Source organism: Mesoplodon mirus, assembly GCF_964341445.2.
Source record: "Mesoplodon mirus genome assembly, chromosome: 1".
In the NCBI taxonomy this organism is placed as follows: domain Eukaryota; kingdom Metazoa; phylum Chordata; class Mammalia; order Artiodactyla; family Ziphiidae; genus Mesoplodon; species Mesoplodon mirus.
In genome coordinates, this window is record NC_138976.1 from 27,971,224 (window position 1) to 27,997,294 (window position 26,071).

Consider the following 26,071-nt stretch of genomic DNA (forward strand, 5'->3'; position numbering starts at 1 on the left):
AAGGGGTTTGGTTGAAGACAAGAGTAATTGCCCATACATGTTGCTAGAAAGAAATCTACGAACACTGGTTTGACTTGTGTTTCAAAAGTATGAGCTGCTGGCCTGTACAAGCAATCAAAGTCTTAGGTCCTCGGTCACAGCAATGCCAGGGTTTACATTTCTTCTGGATAAAAACAAATTGGGGTGGGGTGCATTCTTTGTCTAACATGTTGCCAGTGCATGAATTTTGCGGAGGACTCAGCTTGCTCACATTGAAACAAAGCCACGCTAACAGAACATAAAGGACACACAAGTAATGTACCAAAAAAGTGATCCTTATAAGAGTTTCTTGTCCCTCCCATCCTCTGGGGAGGTTTACCTCTCTATACTTGGTTTGTGTTAAGTCATAATGTTTTGGAAAGCCCACTGCTATCACCCAGAGCTACATGGTAAGACTTAAACTATCTCGCCACTTACTGAGAGAACTTGAGAAGAGTTCATTGGTGCCAGGTGGTGATCCTTCCTTCATTCTTTCCAGCCTCTTGCCTAAAAGTCCTAGAATAGGCCATGGAGCCACCAAGGGTGGTGGTCATGTCTAGATGATTCCCATTGGTAATACCAGGAAGATGCAGCAGTTGAAGCCTGAAGGAGAAAACCCAGCCCTCCCCTTAGAGTAACACACAGGGACCCCCCCACCCCACCAAAAACACACACAACCCCAACACACACACTGAAAACAAAACCCTAATAACAACAGAGAAAAATGTAGCTGTGTGGGCTTCCCTGGTGGCGCAGTGGTTGAGAGTCCGCCTGACGATGCAGGGGACACGGGTTCGTGCCCCGGTCTGGGAGGATCCCACATGCCACAGAGCGGCTAGGCCCGTGAGCCATGGTCGCTGAGCCTGCGCATCTGGAGCCTGTGCTCCGCAACGGGAGAGGCCACAGCAGTGAGAGGCCCGCGTACTGCAAAAAAAAAAAAAAAAAAGTAGCTGTGTGGTGGTGTAAAAAGTTCCTTTTTGCATGTCATTCCCTTTGCCTGGAAAACACATAAAAAACTTTTTTACAGGTGTCAAAATTGTACATCATAACAAGCCCTCGCTACCTGGATCCCTCTTTGTTCCTCTCTAATTTTCTTCCCTAGTCCCATTTCTTTTCTTCCAGTCTTCTTTTTTTCTGGAGGCAGTTCCACTGTGGATCCCTTTGCTCTTTTTCTCCCTTCCTTTCTTCCTTTCTTTCTCCCTCTACTACCACCATCTCTCTCTCTCATTCATTTCCTACTATGTCTCAGGTATTGTTCTAGGTTCTAGGGATAGAGCAGTGAATAAAGCCTAGAAGACCCCTGATATTCTGGAACTTATATTCTGGGGGGGTGTAGAATAGAGGAGAAAAACAAAAATAATACATTTCAGGTAATATGAAGAGCTTTGAAGGGAATCAAACTGCGTAATGTGACAGATGACCTGGTGGTTGGGAAGGGGAAAGACTGCTTTAGATGGGATGGAAAGTCTGTTGGGGGAAGAGGGATTAAAATTTAATTGAGATCTATATTACAGGAAAGATTCAGCTAAGAGAAAAGCATTCCAGACAGAGAGAATAGCAGTGAAAATTCCTTTTGTAGTAAGAACTGCTGTAACAAGTCCGAGGAAGTTAAAGAAAGCAGGTGTGGCTAGAGCTTGGAGAAAAAGGATGGAAGTGGTTAAGAAATGAAGTTTTGCAGGGGCAGGTCACATCTGGCCTGGGAGGTAATGTAGAGGTTTGTATTTTATTCTAAATGCAATAGGAAGCCAGGTCCTAGCAAAGGGATGAATTATTTATCCAGAACACTGACTATCCATTGTTTCGTTCCTTTGTATTCTCCATAGGTTGGTCCTATAAAGATTTCATGACAGTGGGGCAGACATAAAGGATTTATTACATAAGGGAGTTTGGGACACACAACAGGTGACAAATGTGAGACCCTCTGCTTCACTCTACATCTTTGTCTACTTCCCCCATCTCTCTGAGCTACCCATTCCTACATACTTATGCCATCTGGTTCTTGTTTCTTTTTGATAAATTCATCATTTGCCTTTATATTTTCATCTGTTTTTACCCCCAGATTATTAACATAGATTTTTTTTTAATCACTCATCCATGTTTCTGCATAGGTTGTTAGGGAAAAGATCAAGAAAATTTGTTAAATTTTAACCCCAAAATCCCTGTTCATTGCAGAGTGATGACTCACAACAATGTTGTAATCCAAGTACTGTAATCACCTGGAAGCCACAGCACATCTCCACTGCAGTTATATTAAGTACTTTAAAATTACATTTCCAATCATCTTTGATGTAGTTCCAGGGTTTTTTTCCAAACAAAATCCAACCTAAAAAAAACAGTGCCAGTTAATGAGCATTTCTCAGCAAACTCATTGTAGCTGGGATAAAAATATCCAAATGGATAATGTGACTTAAAATTGCCCAATTTTATATTGTGTTACAGTAATTCACAATGCATCATAGTGTATATAAAAATCCCACAGTAATCACATCCAAAGAGAACGCCTCTTTACCCAAATTAAGTTACCAATTAAATAAATTCCCCCAAATGAGGACTGTATCCAAGGTAAATTATATTAGCCCTATCATTATATTCATCCTACTTGTATTCTCCAGTTGCACTATAGTATTCTCACCACTTTTTTAAAGAAAAAAGAAAGCACAATTCAAATGTTTCCATTGAAGAAATACAAGATTCAGTTATGAATTTTTAAGCAAACAGCCCATACTTTTGAATGGCTCATACCCCACAATAGTGTGAGTGTGCGTGTGTGTTCGATACTATTCACCACATCAGAAAAACTCATCTGTAGAAACAAGAGAATGACCAGTTTTCTCAGGATGGCTTGGTGAAACGGGTGCATTTATTTGAACTGATAAGTCTATGCAAATACAGTGAGTCACAATAGGGAGCTTCTTAGGCCTGACAATAATTTAACTTCTGAAAAGTATGCAGGACTGTTAGAGGCCTTTACCCTCCTGGTAAACTATGTCCCTTGATATTGGAAGGGGGCTTCAGTTCTCCCCTAGCCCTCTGCTTAGGATTAAATGAGAGACTTCAGCTTTAATTAAATGAGAGACAGCTGTCAGCTGTCCTAATCCAGGACAACATACACAATTTGGACTCTAGGAACAAGAGACAAAAGGAAGGGCGATCTAGAAAGTGGGTAGGGATAAAAGTGGGTAGGATGTCTGCTTCTGCAGAAAATGTCCAAGGATGGCAGACTCTAGTTAAGATCAATGGGGGAAGATGTCTTAGTGTGTAGGTAGAGAAATAAGACAAGGCAAAGATGACTTTAGCCATAGAGAATGAAGGAGTCAGGGGAAGGAATGTCTGCGTGTGGTAGACAACTGAATTAGAAAGAGCAGAAATGGAAATCAGCAATGATTCTGATCTAGGGCTTGGCCAGCTTACATGTTTTGTCATTGGACACAAACTTTTCATGAGGAGATCCAATCACTAATGCAACAAACTCAAATGAATTCTAGGTTGAGGGTGGTTCAATTCTCAAACATGGGGCTGAACCAGTTACTGGGAGAGGAGAGATGAAGGGGTGGAATCTGAGAATCTCAATAAGTCATCTAGTAGCTCTAGTCACTTTGGACATTCCTGGGGGATACATAACAGCTCACTATAATAACACAACACATATTGATACCTGTTTGTTCCCCAAGACCAACACCACAGTGAGTTTTTACCATCTTAGCTTACAGAGACATTATTTAGTCCAGGTTACAATCAGATTTCACAAAAGAGAATTTGACTACATAGATATTTATAAAATGAATGCAGTTAAGAAAAAAGTACAGGGGCTGGAAGTCAGAAAATCTACTACATTCCAGTCCTCTCTGCTGCTGTTCAGCTGCGTGAACCTGAAGAAATCCTTTAACATTTCGGGGCCTGTTTGTTCATCTATGAAGTGTGGTGATGAGCCCCTGTTACTCTCTCAGTGTTCTCGAGCAGATCCCAAGATGTTAGCTCACTGTGGAAACTTAAAAGCAAAGGGAAGATGTGGCACTGAAACAAAGAGGACAGCTGCTTGCACTCTGATATAATCATCCATCCCCACAAAGGGACAGTTGGCCACTGGTTTGATAAGTATTGTCAAATGAAATTTACTTGTAACTTTTGAGAAGAGTAGTTTTCAGATGCTAGTCTTGGAATAAGCTCAAGAGGAGTCTCAGATCATTTCCAGTTGAATGAACAATTCTTTTTTTGGGTTTGGTTGGAGGTGGGGCTAGATGAAACTGAGCTGCATATCCCTCCGAAGTCACAAGGAAAAGTCAGCCTTTATTCTAGCAGTGTTTAGTCTGGAACAGCTGCTCCATAGGTGTCAGCCCTATGCCCCATGTCATACTTTAAATAATATCACTAATACCTTTATCCAAAATACACTTGAGTTTCATATGCTTATTATAGGAGAGAGAAGAACTAATATTCACCGAGTGCCCTCTGTGAGATAAGTACTTGCTAGTGTTTTACATACATTCTGTCATTTAATCCTCAAGGCAACTTAAAAAAGTAGATATCACTGTCCCCGTTTTACAGGTGACAAACCTGAGACTCAGAGTGCTTATGACTTGCCCAAGTTCACACCACTAGGACATAACAGAGATCTGAAATAAAAATTCAGGTCTTCTGACTTCAATCCATGCTTTTTCTTCTATAACATCATGCTACATAGAAGAAAAAGAAGTGAAGGTGAATGATTAGCCAGCAAAGTTAGGGAAAAGGATATGCTATTAGTAAAAATCTCACCCATTCTATATCATCCTGCAATGTCCAACTTTCAAAGAATCAGATTATGATAGAAATCTTCAATATTAAATCACTACTAAACATAAGCAATCTGACTTTGATGATCCAGAAGGTGATTTCAGATCTTGCTGTGCCTTAAAGTTCTCACAAACAAAATTGAGTATTAGTGCACTACAGATGTGTGGAAAAGAAAACGCCAGGTAACAAAAGCTGGGTCACCTGCCTCCAAGATGCCGGGCCCTGTGTGGCTTTTATTACTCCAGGTCAAGTAAACAAATAGAATCTATCAATGTGGTCCTGCCTCTTGGGACATATATTCTAAACATACATCCATTCTTATTCCCAATGAGAAAGAAATCATTGCAAAAGAATCTCACCTTTCACCAAATTCTATGCTTAAAATCCTAAACTGGTCATATCACTGTGTACAATATTTTTGGCAGTCACAAACTCTGTCATGAAGCAGAGCGAAAAACAACTGGAGAATATAAGTGGTATTTAAATGCCCTTCTTTGGGTGGGTCAGACTGCATGAGGCAGTGTGGCTGTGTGGAGGGCCAGAGGTCTGGACCCACGGTGAACAGCTTGCTCCTGCCAGAGAGTTACCAAAGCCAAGGTTCTTGACTTGTATGTTCCTCAGCCATCCCAGTGTCTATATCCCTAGCAACCCTAAAACAATGAAATATCTGCAAGCAACCATGTCCAAATAAAGAGCTCAATAGTTGAATCTCCAAGAAGTGGCCAATTTCAGAAAGGCATTTCTTGGCAGGCTAGAGCAGACTTGGGTGAAAGTTGTACCGAAGGCTGGAGAAGAGCCCGATGTGTTTCACGAGATTGGGCTCCACCACATAGGCCCGCTCCCCCTTGGCCCTCAACAGTGAGTACAGTGCCATGTCCTTGCCGAAGCCCTTGTGGCAGTACACCTGGGACAGGTAGGTGAGGGTCCTCCGGGCCGCCGGGGCAGGGAAGAGCATGGCCGGGGTACAACACTGTGAAGCAGGGACCACACTGTACAGGGAAGGACTCAGCCGCCGCAGCTCCAGGAAATAGTGCCGGCCCACCAGCTCCACCAGCCCCATGCTATAGAGGGAGAAGAAGAGCATGACGGGCCAGCTAAACCCCGGCCGGCTGGCAAACCGCATGTATATCCAGGTTAGTAAGGGCCCCAGCAACATGCCGACACCGACCCACTCCAGGATCCTCATGGGCTCTGGGTTGATGTAGTGCTGGAGCCTCTCGGGGTGATAGAGCTTTAGATAAAGGGCATCTCTGAGGTGCGGCTCGGAGAAGCGAGCCCGCAGAAGGTGCTCCAAGACTGGGAAGATCTGCTCTTCTGGAACGGCGTCGTCTTCCACCATCAGGACGTAGTCTGGGTTGTAGGTCTGCAGGGAGGATTCCAGGCAATAGACATAGTCCTGCTTCTCTTTCTCAAACGAGTTGGTCGAAGGGTCGTCGCCGTAGTCATCCTCAGTGCCCTCATAGCGGTTGGCCACAGGGACATGCTTGGACAGCAGCTTGGCATCGAAATGGCTCACACTCCGCTCCACGTTACACAGGAAGAGTTGGTGCCCCTCACACTGGGGGCCGCATTGTTGAAGGAGCCGGTGGAACTGGGACACCACCTGCAGGACGTAGTGGAAGCCAGGTTGCCTGTCCACAGTGATGATGGTGATGACCAGCCAGGGGCGGGGAGTGGCCTGCCAGACAATGGGCACCGAGCCATTGGCAGAGGGCAGCTCCTCAAAGTAGTGGAGGGCAGCTTCACCCTCTTTCAAGCTTTGCTGCAGGAACTCTTGGCTCATTTGGTTCAGATGCCAGTGGCGCAGGTAGAAGTAAGAGTGCAGAAGCCGGTGACAGGCCAGGGGGGCCAGCAGACCAAAGGTCACCACCGTTAAGATGAAGAGCTGGACAGCAGTGCTGCCCCAGGAGAGCCGCCTCAGCCTCCGGAGGAGCATGGCAGCTGGAGAGCTTGAAGTGCTCATGAGGTCGACTTCTGGTCAGGTCTGGTCCCAAGAACAAACCATCCTGGACCTCAGGCCAAAATCAGTGCAAGGCAAACCTAAAGAGAGAAAAGTAAAGAACGGTACAGGGCTTTAAAAAATCTAGGGATGGAACTCAGCACATGTCAAACCAGAAATTCTAATTCTAGGCTCTGTAGCTACTAGAGACTTACGTATTTTCTCCAGTATACTCTTCTTTGGTTGTATCTGTTAAGGATCTCTGGGATTCTTTGATCATTTCTATGAGTAATGAAACCTTGGTGCATCCAACCAAGTCTTCACACCTACAGATGCTTAGTTAAGGTTTACAGTGTCCCAGAAAATCACCAGATAGGCTAGCAAAATCATTATTTCAATTCAGCAGCTACATAGCCACAGGTTCTTAAAACAGATGCAAAAAAGCAAGGCACAAAGGAAAGACACATTTAAAGTAAGTTCCAAAGTAAGTACATTGTAAGTACTTGTGGACTAACGGTGCATAGTAGTTTCTGAAAACTTTTTTGCACATCCCAAATAAGAAAAGGACTATTTAGGATTCCCTGTAATGTCTTTATCAAGATCTTCCATTCCTATTTCTCTAACCTCATGCAACTATACTTAAAATTACATGTTAATTTAATCCTGATTGTTCTTCCATTTTTTTTTTTTTTAATTTTTTACAGTTTGCTTTATTTATTTATTTATTTATTGGCTGTGTTGGGTCTTCGTTTCTGCGTGAGGGCTTTCTCTAGTTGTGGTGAGTGGGGGCCACTCTTCATCGCGATGCGCGGGCCTCACTATTGCGGCCTCTCTTGTTGCGGAGAACAGGCTCCAGACGCGCAGGCTCAGTAATTTTGGCTCACGGGCCCAGTCGCTCCGTGGCATGTGGGATCTTCCCAGACCGGGGCACGAACCCGTGTCCCCTGCATCGGCAGGCAGACTCTCAACCACTGCGCCACCAGGGAAGCCCTGTTCTTCCATTTTATATTTTACAGAATTGCCATGGGAACCAGTGAGAGAAAGGATCTCTCCCCCATATTCAAGAGAACTCTAGAGCCCCAGACTTTGGGAGGGGAGGAAATATCTGAAGGAAGATCCATAAGCAGCTTTTCAGTGTGGTAGGGAGAGGGTAGGCAGAGATGAAGATGAAACGGAAAGTTGCCGCAAGCCTGGTCCAGGAAGGAATGTAGTGTGACATCACCTCTCAGAGTACAAGCCTGAGGTCAGGCACATGCTGGAGTGAATACCAGCTCAGCCACTTGGTGAAAGGTCACTTCACCTCTCCACAGCTTGGATTCCTTACCTCTAAAATGGAGGTAATAATAATACCTATCTCACAGGGTTACTGTGAAGATTGAATGTGTTACAGAGCAAAATCATACAGAATAAAAATGCCATTAAAATATATCCAAATCCGGACTTCCCTGGCAGTCCAGTGGTTAAGACTCTGCACTTCCACTGCAGGGGGTGCGGGTTCGATCCCTGGTTGGGGAATTAAGATCCCACATGCCACATGGTGCAGCCAAAATAGAAGTATATATATAAATATATATGTAATCTCCCTATATATACAAACTTAGTAATATTTTAGGAGTAAGTAGGTCTAATAATCTGAGGGAAAACAGACTTGCACCCAAAAACAGAACTAAAAGGACAAAGCCAGTATAACTCCAGTAAGGTCAATGCCAAACTAAACGGTGTCTATAGAATAAAAGGTAAACCTCTTACCTCAGAAGCATAATAAAGTTTGCACATATTGGGAAGAAAATGGCCTAGCTCGTGAGTTATCTTGAAGAAGGACTGCCCAGGTACCATACGAGGTTGTTGTGGTGCAGTCTCTAGTGCTCTCATACATTCTCCCCTTCTTGGGCACACAGAAAGACCACATTTCCTAGCCTGCTTTCTTCCAGGTGGGGTAATGTGACTAGGGCTTGCCAGTAAAATGTGAGCAACATGACAGTTATGACTTCTGGAACAAGGTGGTTGAGAGCAGATGTGCCTTCTTGACTTTCTTTCTCCATCTGCTGACTGGACAGCCTTGGTGGATCTAGAGGAGGGAGGAGCCACCAGATGGCAGGAGCCTGGGTCCTTGAATGACTGCCTGGAACAGAGGTCCCTCCTACAGCTCACCTCCCAGCACCCGCCCAACCTAGAGTGGGCTGTGTTGTGAGTAGTACACAAACTGTTGTTTCTAGCCACTAATGATTTTTTGACTTGCTTATTATTACAGCAGTTAGCCTACCCTGCCATTAGAGTTGTGTAGAATACCAAACTTCTCTCTACGGCATGATGACATAGTAACTCAAGGAAGTAGAGAGATAAGTCTCATTTCAGCAACAGCAGCAGATTATATTGTGGGACCCCAGAGGTGAGAGAGACCAGCCCAGTACTAGTAAGAGATCTGGATAGTATTAAAGAGGAAAATAAGCAGGGAGAGGTTTGAGTAGTATGAGACCCCAGGTTTGCTGTTATGCGGACTTCCAAAGACCTGCAGACTTGCTGCATCACCCTGTGATGTTCAAGCCAATGGAGTTAATAAATCATGTGGCTGCATGTCCCCATGGCCTCGCCAGTTCCATATCACTTCCTGTGGAAGCCAAGGGCTGAAACTGGGTTGAGCTCACACTCTACCTTAGTTGATCTTGGGAATGAAATCATTCAGGTGGCTTCCTGCTCACACTGTTCTCCCTACCCTTGCTATTACCCAAGAGAGCTGTAACCACTTAAAGAAGGAACAAAATACAGTCAATAAGATAAGGCACACAGCTCAGAAAATGCCAGGCACATATTAAGTGCTAAGATGACAATGCGATTATGATGGAAATGCAGAGTTCAGTGTTTGGTGTAAAACTACCATCCAACCTCCTTCAATACCCTATTCTAGTGAGTTTTTGGTAATGCAAGAATGTGACACATGCACACACATAGACAATTATCATTTAAGAATATAAATCTGATCATGTCACTCTCCTTCTTAAAACCCTTCTTTACCTTTCCATTGATCTTTTAATAAAATCTAAACATCTTATCGTGATACAAAAGGCCCTTTATGATCTGGACGCTGCCTTCCCCTGGCATCTTGTTCTATTGCCCTCTTTTCTCTGTAAGTTCCAGACTAGCAAAGGGCTAGATAGTAAATACTTTAGACTTTGTGGGCTACACACTGTCTCTGTTGCATACTCCTCTTAGACTATTTCTTTTTTTTTAACTCTTTAAAAAAATGTAAAATCTATTTTTTAGTGCTCCAGCCACATCAAAACAGGCTGTAGGAAAACAAACAAACAAACAAACAAACAAACAGGCTGTAGACCAAATCTGGCCTGCAGCCCATAGTTTATCAACCCCTGCTCTAGACTAGCACTGTCCAATAGAAATATAATGCAAGCCACATATGTAATTTAACATTTTCTAGCAGCCACAGTAAAAAAGTAAAAAGAAACAGATGAAATTAATTTTAATAATATATTTTACTACAACACATCAAAACTATTATTTCAATGTGAAACCAATATAAAAAATTATTAATGAGGTATTCTACATTCTTTTTTCCATACTAAGTCTTTGAAATCCAGCGTGTATTTTACATTTACAGCATATGTCAATTCAGACAAACCACACTTTAAGTGCTTAATAGCCACATGTGGCCAGTGAGCAGGGCAGCTCTAGACATGCTGACCTTCTTTTCGAACATCAACTATGCTAAGCTCTTGCCCATCTCCTGGCCTTTGCTCATGCAACTCCCTTACCCTGGAACATTCTTATTCCCACACCTTCCTTGTCTCTTCACATAGATAACTTTTTCTCATCCTGTAATACAATCTCCTAGAGGGGCCATCCTGGCCTGTGTTATCTTAGGACCTACTAAACAAGTACTCACGTATTTTGCATTAGCAAAATGGGAGTATAAGTTGGCACAACCTCTGTAGAATTAATTTAGAAATATCTAACAAAACACAGTAATGCTCAGCAATTCCATTTCTAGCATTCTTTCCTAGATATATATTCTCATGTGTGAGAAATGACTTGTAGCATCATTTGTAAGAGCAAAATATTGCCAAGTGCCCATCAGTTGAGAGTGAGTCAAATAAACTATGGTACCTCCAAAGAATGGAATACTAAGTACCCATTAAAAGTAAGCAAACTCACAAAGTAACTGCCTTATAGTTTGAGGCTACTAATTCTATTTTTTTTTAACTAGTTCACACTTTAGCTAAGTCCTTTTCCTACGCTAGGATCCCATCCAGGTGGTATACATTCTTTATGGTGAAGTGTTAACATATCAAAGTATTCATTTGGGAAAACCAGTATATTTTCTGTATTTAATTATAGAAAATTCATGTTGTTTTTTGAAATCTACCTGCCCCCGCCAAAAAAAAAATCCTCCTAAGGGACTCAATCTGGTTTACTTTTTTTTTTTTTTAATTGCAATGTTAGGTCTACGTGCAAAAATATAAAGTATTGGGTTGGCCAAAAGGTTCGTTTGGTTTTCTCCGTAAGATGGGTCTAGTAGCATTTTGTCTTTAGCTTCATTCGAAACAATGTTGTTAGATTGTATGTGACAGCTGTCATATCAGTGTGCATTTAAAAAAAGACATCAAAATTCGTGAATTTTTGTGTAGCCATTTTAATACCGAAGGTGGAAGAAAAAAAGCTACATTTTCGGCATATTATGCTTTATTATTTCAAGAAAAGTAAAAGCACAACTGAAACACAAAAAAAGGTTAGTGCAGCTTATGGAGAATGTGCTGTGACTGATGGAACGTGTCAAAAGTGGTTTGCGAAGTTTCGTGCTGGAGATTTCTCACTGGACGATGCTCCACGGTCGGGTAGACCAGTTGAAGTTGATAGTGATCAAATCGAGACATTCACTGGGAACAATCAACATTATACCACGCAGGTGATAGCCGACATACTCAAAATATCCAAATCAAGCGTTGAAAACCATTTGCACCAGCTTGGTTATGTTAATCGCTTTGATGTTTGGGTTTCATAAGTTAAGCAAAAAAACCTTCTTGACCGTATTTCCGCATGTGATTCTCTACTGAAACGTAAGGAAAACGTTCCGTTTTTAAAACAAATTGTGATGGGCGATGAAAAGTGGATGTTGTACAATAATGTGGAACAGATCGTGGGGCAGATGAAATAAACCACCACCAACCACACCAAAGGCCGGTCTTCATCCAAAGAAGGTGATGTTGGGTATATGGTGGGATTGGAAGGGAGTTCTCTATTATGAGCTCCTTCCTGAAAACCAAACGATTAATTCCAACAAGTACTGCTCCCAGTTAGACCAACTGAAAGCATCACTCGACAAAAAGTGTCCAGAATTAGTCAACAGAAAACACATAATCTTCCATCAGGATAATGCAAGACTGCATGTTTCTTTGAAGACTAGACAAAAACAGTTACAGCTTGGCTGGGAAGTTCTGTTTCATCCACCTTATTCATCAGACATTGCACCTTTGGATTTCCATTTATTTAGGTCTTTACAAAATTCTCTTAAGAGAAAAAATTTCAATTCCCTGGAAGACGGTAAAAGGTACCTAGAACAGTTCTTTGCTCAAAGAGATAAAAGGTTTTGGGAAGATGGAATTATGAAGTTGCCTGACAAATGGCAGAACGTAGTGGAACAAAAGGGTGAACACGTTGTTCAATAAAGTTCTTGGTGAAAACGAAAAATGTGTCTTTTATTTTTACTTAAAAACTGAAGGCACTTTTTGGTCAACCCAATACATAGTGATTGTAGGTTAACAGTTGCATGGTTAAAATGTATTTTGCCTATATGTTTTTACTGAATGCTTATTTCCTATTCCAAAGCAAGTATGAATATGCGGCAAGATGACACACACACAGAGTAAGCAAACTCAGGGAGAGACCAAGATGGCGACACTGAAGGCTCCTTATCTTCCTTCCTCCCATGGACACATCGAATGTACATGAGGAGAAATTCCTTCTGAGAGAAATCCAGAAACTAGCTGAGTGACATCAGGCAAGTGAGAAAATACCCATGTCAAACAGTCAGGAAAGGCTAAGACATGCTCTTTCCATAAACCCCACCCCTGGCACAGTGCCAGACAATTGGGAACGACCTCCCAACAACCAGCTGCTCCCAGAGGAGTGAAGGGTTTGGACCACATACCCAGAGCCCCAACTTTTAAGACTCCCACCTGAGGGACAGGCCCCAAAACACGTAACTCTGAAAGCCAATGCGGCAATACATCCATAAGACCAACAGGACTAGCAAAGAAGCTGTTCTTAATGGGTACGGGAGCACTCTCCATTGCTGAACCCCCAGGGCTCAGTGCTGAGGGAAAAGGCAAAAACCGCCCATCCCGGGTTGGGGTTTGACTGAATACTTTACAAGCTACTCCCTGAGGGCCTGGCTTAGTTGCAAACAGCCAGGACATCAGAAAAGAGATTGTTAGAAATTTAAGCATTTTCAGCACCTCTGCCCTCTAACCAGTCTTTTCAATGTCCTCTGAATTCTCAACAATGGGGCTCGAGGGGACTATAGGGGCTCTTCCCAATCTTCCCACTTAATAGAATTGGAGAAACATTTCTCCAGATTGGGGATGAATCTCTTCCAGTCCTAACTGACAATGGAACCACAATCTTGGTGCTCACTCTCAACATTTCTCAGTTACCTGCCTCACCTCCTATAAAGTCCTTTTGTTAACTGCTTCTCACATAACTCTTTCACACTGTAATAACCTTAACCCTGCTACTCTTCTCCCCCCACATCAATGATGAAGTCCCTCATGACTGCTTACCACTGACAAATCACCTCCTGACCCCTGATGATGATCTGCAGGAAAATCCTTTTTGTAACACTGACGTCTCGTGGTGCACTGATGGTTCTTGTTTAAAAAGTGACAATGGCAAATACTGTGCTGTACTGTATGCCATTGCAACTCCTTTTGATGTTGTTGAGGCAGCATCTTTACCTATGGCTACTTCAGTCCAACAAACTGAATTATATACTCTTACAAGGGCTTGTACTTTTAGCCAAGAACAAAGCTGCCAATGATGTATACTGATGGCAGATACACTTTCAGAGTAGTTCATGATTTTGCAATGTTGTGGAAGAAACATGGCTTCCTTAGTTCAAGCAGAAATAAAATTTAAAATCGCTCCTATGTTTAGAAATTATTGGGTGCAGTATGTTTACCTGGCACGTTAGCTATTAAGATTCTGAGGTGTTCTAAACTTGACTCTCTGGAAGCTAAGGGAAATCACCTTGCTGACATTTCTGCAAAAAAAGGCTGCCCTTAAAGAAACCCTCAGCAGCCAAACCTCTATCATGATCCAAAGGCTCCCCAAATGGTAACTTAGAAAAACTGGCTAGAGAAGCCCAACAACTGGCTTCTGAAAAGGAAAAACAAGTTTAGAAATTCAACAACTGTTGATTCGATAAAAGGAGAAATCTCTGGTTGGGACCAAAGAATAACCCAATCCTACCAGAGACACTGAGATTCCCACTCCTCATTACTGTACATGCACTAGGCCATAAGGTCTACTGACAAAATGATAACATTCACGAATCAGTATTGGTGAGGAAACATTAACAAGGCTACAGAAAGTGCCCACACCTCACTGTCCCACTTGTTGAAGTACAAGTGGGAAGTACTAGGAAGTCTGTTCGTAATGCTCCTGGACAGTTTAAACTATTTAACAGATGATTAGATGTCTGGCAAATGGATTTCATACAACTTCCTCTATTTTGTGGATATAAATATGTTTTAGACATGGTCTGTATATTTTCATACTGAACTGAAGCCTTCCCTTGCAGACAGGCTGCTGCCTCTTCTCTGGCTAACGTCCTTTGGGAAAAGATTATCCCTACTTAGGGAACTCCTCTTGAACTTCATAATGATTGAGGAACCTATTTTACTGGTCAGGTACTTTGATAATTCTGCACCGTTTGGCCAGTTTTACACTTTCACTGTGCTTACCACCCTCAATCCTCTGGTTTAGTCAAATGCACTAATGTCATTAAGATTCAATTGGAGGGACTTCCCTGGTGGTCCAGTGGGTAAGAGTCACTTCTTTTATAACTCAAAAACTCTTACACTTTGAGATAGTCCCAGGACACCCAATGAACTTGGCTCCTGCTTCTTTTTTTTTTTTTTTTTTTTTTTTTTTTTTTGCGGTACACGGGCCTCTCACTGTTGTGGCCTCTCCTGTTGCAGAGCACAGGCTCCAGACGCGCAGGCTCAGCGGCCATGGCTCACGGGCCCAGCCGCTCCCCGGCATGTGGGATCTTCCCGGATCGGGGCACAAACCCGTGTCCCCTGCATCAGCAGGAGGACTTCCAACCACTGCGCCACCAGGGAAGCCCCGCTCCTGCTTCTTTTGACTCACAACTGATAAAAGGAGAGATACTGCAATAGTGTAGAGGCCTATTGCTCCTATTAAAAATATCCATGTGTGGTAAAGCAATCTTTTCACAGTGCACTCTAGGGAGATGAAAACCTTAAGCATCACATCTTGCAACCTGGAGATTTTGTCTATTGAAAAAGTCACCTCCAGAAAGACTCTCTCTTCAACCTCACTGGAAATGTCCCTATCAGGTAAACCAACCCTTGTGCTGCCAAACTCCAAGGAATAGACTCTTGGATACATGTGACACACCTAAAGAGAGCATAAAACCCTGAATGGACCTGCCCATCATCTGGTGACCTGAAAGTAAAGATTTCCCAGAATTGAAGCATCTGATGAGACAGCTTTCTCAAGATATCCAGACCAGGCCTGTTGGACGTTTGTTGCCAAATCACTGAAAATGACAACACTTCAAGTAATCTCTAATGTCTATGATCTTGATAACAAATAGACTTTATATGAAAAGTGCCTGAGAGTTCTCCCTCCTACCCCTCCTTGTTACTTACATGTGACCTCAATAGATTCCTAATCTATTCCCTCCGGCATGAGACACTGTACCCAGGAAAGGTATTTCGTGACACTGAGGGACAAAGAGCCTCTGAAAGTAGAAAACCTGACACTTGATCAGCAATGCTTTCAGAGAAAGATCTTCATCAAAAGGAGGAAATGTAAAAAATTATTAAACAGAAAATTCAATTAAATAGAGTGTGGAGACCAGAAAGGGGAGCTCTCTTGTCCTGTGATGACAGCAGAGCCCAAGAGGAAGAAAGATTCTTCTTTCCTGGCAAGGACTCAGCCAACAAAAAGCCATGGCTGTTGGGCTTCCCTGGTGGCACAGTGGTTGGGAGTACGCCTGCCGATGCAGGGGACACGGGTTCGTGCCCTGGTCCGGGAGGATCCCACATGCCGCGGGGCAGCTGGGCCCGTGAGCCATGGCCGCTGAGCCTGCGCGTCCGGAGCCTGTGCTCCGCAACGGGAGAGGCCCCAACAGTGAGAGGACCGCGTACCGCAAAAACAAAACAAAACAAAACAAAAAAAAAACAAAAAAAAAGCCATGGCTGTTTATTTACTATTGCCCTCCAACTTTCTTTTCCCCTCCATGAAAGCACTCGCCTTCCCTTGCTGTGCAGGGACTTGCACATGACTCACCACGGTTGCAGACCCTGAATTGCACTTCTCTGTTGATCCCAAATAAACCCATCTTTGTTGGAGAAATAATTGCCAGTCTATTTGTTTTAGGTAAACACTCCCAACCAGAAATAATGTCTCTTTTTCCTCAAGTGCTAAGGCCCTTTACATGAACTTTCATCCAAGGACATTCATTTGTCATTTTCTACTTTAGACTGTATCTATTTATAGTTACCACTTATTAAGCTCCTACTACATAACCAAGTTCTGTACTGGACTCTTACGTATATTTCTTCTGACCAAAAGAGCAACTCTCAAATAGTAATGGAACTAATCTCATCTAAATGAAAAACAAAAAAAAGCTACCATGTTGAAAGCAGGAAATTCAAACACAGGAAAAATTTCAAAGTCTATGCTATTTTCATGATACCTGCTGCCTTACATGGCTTTTTTCATGGCCCTTGATTTACAACCCAATTGGCCTTATAAATCCCTCATTAGTGGATTCAGTCTAATTTATCTTTGATACCCCTCATAGACCCAGCACAGTATTCTATGCATAGAAAAGGTTTCATATTTGTTAAGTAAATAAATGATCTCTATGGGTCTCAATTCCTCAGCTATAAAATTGGGAGTATCAAAGACTCCCAATTTAATGTGCAGAGATCAACTTACTTGGAAGTGCTTGCTGAGCACTTATTTTATGTGCTGGGCACTGTTCTAAGCATCTCATTGATCCTCATAAGAAGCCTATGAGAAGTACTATTATTAAGTCCATTTTCTACCTGAAAAAAATTAAGGCACAATTAAATTGTACCCTAGGTTAACAAAGCTTTAAATGGGTAGCAAAACTTGAAATCCAGGCAGACTGTTTCCAGAACTTATGTTCTCAACCAATACGCAATACTGTCTCTGCATGGATTGGGAACCCAAGAAAATCAGCTGAAAAACCATTAGAAATGGTAACAGACTTTCAGAATGTGTTCAGTAACAGAGTTAATATGCAAAAATAATATATAATATTATACACACACTACATATATACACTGATTGCTTTCATCTAATAAATTACTAAATGAATCAATGGGATAAAATATCTCAGTCAAAATGAAAAAAAAAGAAACCAAAAATATCTACAATAAATTTTAAAAATATGCAGAATATACACACCTATAAAATTCTACTGAAGGACATTCTAAAAGTGTAATAAATGGTTAAAAATAACATTTTCCCAGCTGAGAAGTCTCACTAATGAAAGAAGAGATGGAGGTCTCTTTCTCCAAAATTAATCTCTATATTTAACATAATGTCAATCCAATTTACTTCAAGAGGGAGTGGGCCAGTACAGTAAATGGGCGCTTTCATATAAATTGGTGGAACCTTTGGAGGGAAAGCTAGGATGGTATCTACAAAAATTTTATATGTGCATCTCCTTTGACACAGAAATTCTACTTCTAGGAATCTACCCTGCAGAAATGCCAACACATGCTACCAAACATAGACAAGGAATGTTCACAGCAATTTTGTTTGTAAGTAAGAAAGAGAGGGAGAAAGAGGCAGAGAGGAATAGAGGACAGGGCAGGGAGAAGGAAAGACAAACTACAGGGAAAGGAAATGGCCAGCAATAGGGAACAGATGTTTAGATAATTACACATGGGGATGATATGGAGACATTAAAAGGAAAAAGAAAGGTTTAAATATACTGACATTTAAAAAGTCTTAGCTAAACCTCTGCTGTGGACTGAATGTTTGTGTTCCCTCCAAATTCATATATCAAAATCTGAATCCCCAATGTGATGATATTTGGAGATGGGGTATTTAGGAGATATTTAGGTCATGTTTGTGGAACTCTTTTGCTGGGATTAGTGCCCTTATAAGGGAAGAAGAGAGCTTGCTTCCTCTCTCTCCTCTGCCAGTGAGAACATATCAAGAAGGTGGCCATCCATAAACCAGGAAGAGGGCCCCTTATCAGAACCCAACTGTGCTGGCACCCTGATCGCAGCCGTCCAGACTCCAGAACTGTGAGAAACAAATGTTTCTGCTGCTTAAGCCACCCAGTTTATGGTAATTCGTTATATCGAACCAGGCAGTTTGAAAAAGTCTCTAAGGGAAAAATGCAAACTATGTCAATGCAAATTGTAGAAAAGTGTACATAGTATGATCATTTTATTTTTAACGTGGAGTATAATTTAGTGAAGGAGAGATGAAGGTATGCAGGATGGAGGTTTCCTGTTTTGCCCTCTACACTTCTCAAAGAGCATATATTACTTTTATGATCATTGTTAAAAGTTTAATTCAACAAATACTGAGTCTTGTACCAGGCACTGGAATAGTGAACGTGACACTCAGGGGTCCTACTCTCAGGACACTAATTATCAAAAATCCAATAGAAATCCAAACATGATTTGTTTCTTTTGGTGGAACAGGAGGAGGCTGGTTAATTTGACCAAAGTATTCTGAAGATAACCTGGAATTAGTACTAATAAAAACTGCTAGGAAATGCTCGCTTTGCTGGGATATATACTAAAACTGGAATGATATATTGAAGATTAGCATGGCCCCTGTGCAATGATGACATCAAGTTTATGTAGTGCTCCATAATTTTTTATTGTGATGGTGGTTATATTTGACAAAATTCATCAAAATATACATTTAAATGGTGCATTTTACTTCATGGAAACTATACCTTAATAAAACTAGTTTTTTAAAAAGCCAGGAAGGTGATACTGGGTAATATGATATTAAACTTGTTATATAACTTGAGTAATTAAAATAACATGGCACTGGCACCAAAATATACTGATAGACACATGCAAAAATCTACAAACAGATATAAATATATAATAATTTAATATACCATAATTGTAGCAGTCTAAATTAGGTGTAAAAAATGAACTTAATAGCTTTGTAGCAACTGGCTAACCATTTAGGAAAAGTAATTAGCTCTCCATTTTACAACTTAAACTAGAATAAATTACACATTAAAAATTTTAAACCAAAGCTTAAAAGTACCTGAAGAAAATACAGGAGAATATTTATACAAACTTGGGTTAGGAAAGGCCTTTCTCAGCAAAATACTCGAGCAGAAACCATAAAGAAAAAAAGAAGAATAGAGCTGAATGGCCAAAGATGAAAAACTGACAAAAACATTAATTGGGAAAGACTGTGCAACATAGATGACAGAATTACTAACTTAATGTGTAATATATAAAGAGCGCTTAAAAATCAGGAACAGAAAGACACTCCAACTGAAAAAGGGGCAAAAGTATTAATAGTCAATTCTCACACACAAATGCAAAAGGCCAATACACAGAGGAAAAAGAGTTGACTCCCCCTGGGTAATCAGACGTACAAATTGAAACAATTTGTTTTGCCCACATTACTGGTTTAAATGTGTATGCAGAGAAATTTTTAATATATGTAGGAAGTCTCAACAATCTAGGAGATGAAGTTTTAAGTCATCTTTAGTTTCTCCTTTACATTTTTTTGTTTCCTGAATGTTTCGTAATAAGCTTATCCTTTAAAAAAATTCTAATTTTAATAATGTTAGACAAACATGGTTTTCTCTTCTCACCCCCTAAAATACCTGGTGCAGTGCACTCTAGTAATGCATCCCTAAAAGCCAATCCGCCTTACAAGGTTTAGTTCTCTAGGGGAAACGCGCGCGCGCGCACACACACACACACACACACACACACACCCACCCCTGCAGGTTTTGCTAATGATCGGCATAGTGAGATCACCATTGGATCCGCCCTTGTGTCCCCTCACCTAGGGGAGAAAAAGGGACAAGCAGGGGATGCCCGGGTTACACCCACTCTCCAATACTGCGGGCGCAGTGCGGCACTGGCAACGCCCGCACCCAGAGGCCAGGAAGAGGGAGAGACGAGCCGGGGTGGTCCTAACTATCCCTCATGGAAAGAGAATGGCAGAGGAGGACCAGAGTGGATCTAGTGTCTGCCACTGACCTTGGGGAGTCCCCGCCGCGCTCGGGTCTGTTTCCCCACCCGTAGGAAGAAACGAACAGTCTCAATCGCCGGGTTGCCTCCCTCGGTCCGGTCTTTCCGGGAGCTGGGAAGGACGCCTTCCTCTGCTCGGTTGCCCTTCCTCGGTCTCGGGGCTGCGAGGTCGCCCGCAGAAACCCAACGCCGCAGCAGCGCTTGTGTCGGTGCGCGGGGCTGGCCCGAGGGGCCGACGCGCGGCAGAGGCAGCCACGAGCGGGCGGCCATTAGGCGATCCCTCCCTTAGGCTGCTCGGCCGGACCACGCTGCGCAGGAGCTGGGTCTTACCTGGACTCGCACACGCCCGGCTCCCGCCTTTCTGTCGGCCTCGCGGCGCCACGGAAGCGGACGAGGGATAGGGAGGCAAGCTCGCAGCGACACTCAGTCATCCCTGCGCAGGTCCCGGTCCTGGCCGCGCGGGGGACGCCCTTTTGGGGTCCCCGCTGTCCTCCGGCAGGAAGCAGCCACCGCCACGACTGGGGCCGCAGCGAAGCCCGCCCGCCCAGAGAACACCGCCGGGGTCGCAGGCCCTCCCAGGCTGCGCCAGACCCTGCAATTGCTCTCCGCGTGCCAGCTGCAGCAACCCTAATTCTTTTTCCCTCGCTCTGGAGACGTCTCCGGAGTGGGCGCTCCAGTCATGATGCCAAGGGGGCTGAGCAGATCGTGCGCAGCGGAAACCTACCCGGTGGGGGCGGTCAACTCCGTCCCCTGAGCACGCTGAGGGCCGCTGCTGGTGTCGCCTCGGCTATCTGGCTCATGCCCATGGAGGAGCCATCGCCGGACCCTGAGGCCTCGGAGGAGCGGGCGCAGCCGGGTGCGCGCGGAAGCCTCACCTCCTGCGGCGCAGCTCCGGCGCGGAGTCCCCTCGCTCTGGCAGGCCATGTGACCTGAGAGCTGGGGAGCCACTGCAGCCCCCAGAAGCCAGCTTGGGGAAAAAAGGACGGCAAAAGGCGCCAACTGATGGGCAGAAATGGAAAAGCAGGCTCAGGGCAAAGGAAGCTGAAATGCTGGAAGGATTAGGTATCTGCAGTGTTCACGGCCCCAGCTGGCCATTAAGCGTGTTCTCTTAATCGTGGGAGGAGATTTGGTGTTTTGTTTTTTTTTTATGTGCATTCTTATTTTTTTATTTTTATTATTTATTTAACATCTTTATTGGAGTATAATTGCTTTACAATGTTGTGTTAGTTTCTGCTGTATAACAAAGTGAATCAGCTATACGTATACATATATCCCCATATCTCCTCCCTCTGCGTCTCCCTCCCACCCTCCCTATCCCACCCCTTTAGGTGGTCACAAAGCACCGAGCTGATCTCCCTGTGCTATATAGCTGCTTGCCACTAGCTATCTATTTTACACCTGGTAGTGTATATATGTCAATGCTACTCTCTCACTTCGTCCCAGCTAACCCTTCTCCCTCCCCGTGTCCTCAGGTCCATTAGGAGATTTGTTTTTGCCAATAATAAAAATAATAGCTGACACCACTTCCACCTCTAATCCCCACTGTACCCCGCTTTATGCCAGATACCGTATGAAAATTCCTCTAACTTTACTCCTGTACGTTAGAGACTGTCATCCCCAATTTGTAAATGAGGAAAAAATATTTGAGAAGGTAATTTACCAAGTGCAATACTCCAAAAGCCAGAATTTAAAAACAAAGAAACAAACAGAAATGTTTGCTCTAATCAAATTACCTAGCCAGGCATGGGAATTAGGTCTGTGGCTCTTTCCACTCACCTGTCAGTCTCTCCCAGGAGTGGCTTTGGTGGTTCATTTGAGTCCAAAGCACCCTCAACACTTAATTTTGGCAGATAGATAGTCATACTCATCTTACAGATGGAAAAATTGAGGTTTGGCCAAAGGAATGATCTTGTTCAAGTGACAGAGCTGGTCAGCCTAGCTTAATACTTAATAATGAAGTGGTTATTTGCTGGCACTGTGCAAAACACATAATTCACATTATTTTAGTGCTCACAACACTCTTATAAGGAAGCTACTATTTTCATTCTGAGTTAAGAAAACTGAGGCTCAGAGGGATTATGAGTTTGTAAAAGTTACACAGCTAGTAAGTGGCAGAGTTTGGATTTAAATCTAGGTCTTTTTGTCTATGATGCTTCAAGTCTCCAAAACCATTCTTCCCCTACACTATGCAGCTTCTTGCTCCTTCCACTACTTTTAGATTTTGCCAGAGAGGAGTGGAGTACCTAACTTTTATCCAGAGGCTCAGGACATAGTAACAGCATCTAGCCTAGTACTGAGCTCATTTGCCAAGGCATCTTCTGGATGACGTGCACAGCAGTTAATAATCTGAAGTATTTGTTAGTCAGTGGCTGGCTTTCTGTATATAGGGCCCAGGCTGTACTATTATGGATTCTGATGCTTTTCCTGAAGAGCACCAGACATAATTTCTAGGGGCAGATCAGAGTTGGGTATATTTCACTCATAACAAAAGCCAAAGTTCTTACAATGGCCAGCAAGGTCCTGCAGGATGTGGCTGCTGGCTCCTGTCTGGCTTCCTATCCAACCACCCTCCCCTTCTGACCTCTACTCTAGCTACACTGACCCTGCTGTTCCTCCAATGCATCAAACACCCTCTCACCTTAGGGCCTTTGCACTTGCTGTTCTTTCTTTCTCTAGATTTCCATGTGGCTTGCTCCCTTGCTGTCCTTGATCATCTTGCATATCCCTATTCCCACCCCAGCACTCCCATCCCTTGTACTCCTCCCCTTATTCTTCTCCACAATGAATGAAAAATGAATGATTATGAACTCCTGGTTCTACCCTTTAATTCTAACATATTGCACAGAACATCTAGGAGAGAAAACTGCAAAAGTAGAAGAGAATCATAAAGGAAATATCTGAAAAGTGTCTGTAATTACTAATGAAGGGCTTTCATGCATTGAGGGAGATCATTGCTGAGCTTCACCTCTCAAAAAGCATTTATTTCATAGGCCACAGCAGTTTAATAAAAGATCCTATACATAACTAGGTGATAGCTGAGCAAGATAACTTAGTGTTTACTGTGAAGGCATTAAGTATTCACTAAGTATATAATAAATCTAATTTAAATGGTAGTTGAAGATGTGATTTATCATAATTTGTAACTTTTATTTCATTCACATATCAGGAATGAAATGACCAAAAATCTAGGCACTTAAAAGAGCAGTGATGTCTCAAGCCAACTCCATATCCAAATGAGCACTGCAGAATATCCTCCCCTCCTCCCCAAAGGGGAAGTGCACAGATGGATCTAGGAGAAGATTTAAGAGCCTGACTAAAGTTTTGTTGAGTGAAGAATGTTTGTTAGTGTCACCTGAGAAAAAAGAGGCAGGCTATAAAACAAAGAAACCTGTTTTTCAGGGATCTTAGGATCATAATTTGGGTAGCACAGATTCCAGCAGTAACCAGAACAGTGTCCCATCTGGGGAACAAAAAGCAAGGGTTTTTAAAGGAAAATGGAAAAGTGTATTTGTTTTACATAATTTGTTTGCCAAGAGATATGATTGGAATGTATATATATATTTTTCTGTTACAATTTATTGGCTTGTCAATGATGTCTCATTTGTTATTAGTTAAGGCACATTTTTGCACAATTCTTAGGGATTCCTTTCTGAGCAAATAATTTTTTTCCCAGCAGGGTAAACACAATTCACAGTCTAACAAAATGGAGCCCTAAAGTACAAAGTGGAGTTATTACTGACAACTCCTTCCACATTTCCCCCTTTGGCTCATGATTTTTCCTGACAAAATATCAACAGAGCACCATTAGTCGCTCACGGCCAGAGTGGTTTGATTACCTGCTCCGGTTCCATCTAGTTCCTCAGTTGGAGGGGGGAGGGTCTTGTGAAGGCATTATCAATAATTTCTTCCAAATCTTCTGATTCATAAAGTCTGTCTCAGTGAAGAACATCTAACATAGCCATCTGTGCAAACGTAAATGGGTAGTTAAGCAAGTTATAACAGAGGTTATAATTTTTAGCAAGCATTTGGTTAATATAACAATGCATATTATTAAGATAAACAATAATAATCCAGTTTGTAATACTGTTCTTAACCATGACCCTATTCCTGATGGTAACCAACTAGAGAGATCTAGATAATCCTCAGGTTTTGGTGTGTATCCTATTTCAGCCAGCAGATTGATATTACCTTTTATTACCTTTAGTTCTTGTGTTTCTTTGCCAGACTGACTGATATAAAGCAACATTCTTCCCCTAGTAATGCACAGGTGCCTCCTGTTGAACTGTCAAGATATTAAGTGCCCATCTGTTTCGTAGGACAACTTCTGCCAGGCTATCAGTTTGAGTTTCAAGATATTCAAATGCTTAGACAGAAGCATTGAAGGGGTTGGTCATAACTTTGGATAATTGTGTATTGCTTTTTCTACCCCAAACCAAGGGAGGAAGGCCCTGGCAAAAGCATGACCAAACCCTTTCTGTCTACAATTGGGTTATTAGTTGGCATATATTCAAAATTATAACCTTCTCAGCTTCTCCGAGATCTTTTTAACTGATATGAGAAAGACCTTAAGTTTGGTATGTGAGCAGTAGAGGGAAGGGTCTTTCTAACAGTGACGTCAAGGGCAAGAGCAATGATTCCACAACACGCTTTCCATTTAGTAGGAAAAGTTGCGTAAATATTTATGCTACACACACAAAATGTCCAGAACCTTCTAGGGACAAAGAATAAGTAGGTTCTTGAACTGAAATTCTTTTATCAGTTTCAAAAGAAGAAATTTCATGGTCAAAAAAATTCATCTTCACTGAGTACACGATAATCTGGTTGACTGGAATTGTGTAAGTGGCTGTAAGAACATCTTATATTTCTATATGCCTGAAGTAATAAATGAGTTTATTATGGATCAAAATTTTGCCTAAGATTTGGGGAGTCTCCAGAGAAGAGGTAGGTGGAATTAAATTCCCACCATTTTACAGATTTCTGATAAATTCCCCACATTGTCCTATTAAGGGGGAGTACCTCAGTGTCCCAATATCCAGTTCTGTTATAGATTTCATTGCCCTACCACAAGGATTCATTGTGAGAAGTTACACTGTAGTCATGTAGACTCCAAGGAGGAGTGAACTCAGGATCATCTGAATCATACAAGTGTATAGTCACAGACATGCAATGGAAGGTAATATAATGTTTTACCAGTACCATTTATATTTTCAAAACATAGGGAAGTATGAGTCAACATCCAGATTCGAGTAAGAAGTATTCCTTTATGAGCAGGGGAAAACAATGGAAAGTAGTAATATCTGGGACATGTCTCCTAGAGGGAAGGTGATGAGTGCTTGCTTTCAAAGATACCAAAACAGAACCCTACATTTTTGTTTGTTAGGGCCTTCCATTCCCCTGAGGACAGAGGTCAATCCACTAATTCTGGAGCATCATGAGTGTGGTTTGCTCTAGCACAAATCCAACAGTCAATAAGATTTGCAAAATCAGAAAGTTTCTGCAGGGTAGAAACAAAAGAGTGGTAAGGCATCATTATCAGCAATGAGGGTCACAGGAGAAGATAAAAGGCCAAACCAAGAGATAAAATTATTCCTAATAACAAAAGTCATTATAAGGAGAATCTAAAGAGGGAGGGCTGGTTCAGTATGTTGGCCAGTATATGAGTACCAGGAAAAAACAGTCAACAAGCAAGGCATTCAAACTGCAGGGCAATATAAAGGCAGCAAGTTCCTCGGATTTCATGGGGTTTTACTACCAACTGAGAATTCCTATTGTGTGTAGTAAGGCAAAAACCATTAGAATACCTATTAAGATAAACAGCAGTCCAAATACTTCAATCTAACAATTCTTCATCAGT

General features: G+C 42.3%; 1 protein-coding gene across 3 annotated transcripts; it reads right to left on the bottom strand.

The window, feature by feature from the left end:
* Positions 1-1,943: 1,943 nt before the first annotated feature.
* On the bottom strand, positions 1,944-21,030 carry PGAP4 (post-GPI attachment to proteins GalNAc transferase 4). Of its 3 annotated transcripts, XR_014293960.1 has the most exons (3): positions 20,548-20,632; positions 5,151-6,831; positions 1,944-2,341 (listed from the first exon to the last, which is right to left on the bottom strand). XR_014293960.1 is itself a non-coding variant. In XM_082619799.1 (2 exons), the coding sequence occupies exon 2, from the start codon at positions 6,752-6,754 to the stop codon at positions 5,543-5,545; it is 1,212 nt and encodes a 403-aa protein (XP_082475925.1). In that variant the 5' UTR covers positions 6,755-6,831; positions 20,942-21,030; the 3' UTR covers positions 2,349-5,542. The 3 variants fall into 3 exon arrangements, 2 of the variants coding, with proteins under 2 accessions (XP_082475925.1, XP_082475924.1); XM_082619799.1 differs by lacking the exons at positions 1,944-2,341; positions 20,548-20,632 and adding an exon at positions 20,942-21,030 and having other exon boundaries at positions 2,349-6,831; XM_082619798.1 differs by lacking the exon at positions 1,944-2,341 and having other exon boundaries at positions 2,349-6,831.
* Between the last annotated feature and the right edge of the window lie 5,041 nt (positions 21,031-26,071).

Excerpts from the sequence above, each read along its gene's own strand:
- PGAP4 (XM_082619799.1), bottom strand. The coding sequence starts at position 6,754 with ATGAGCACTTCAAGCTCTCCAGCTGCCATGCTCCTCCGGAGGCTGAGG.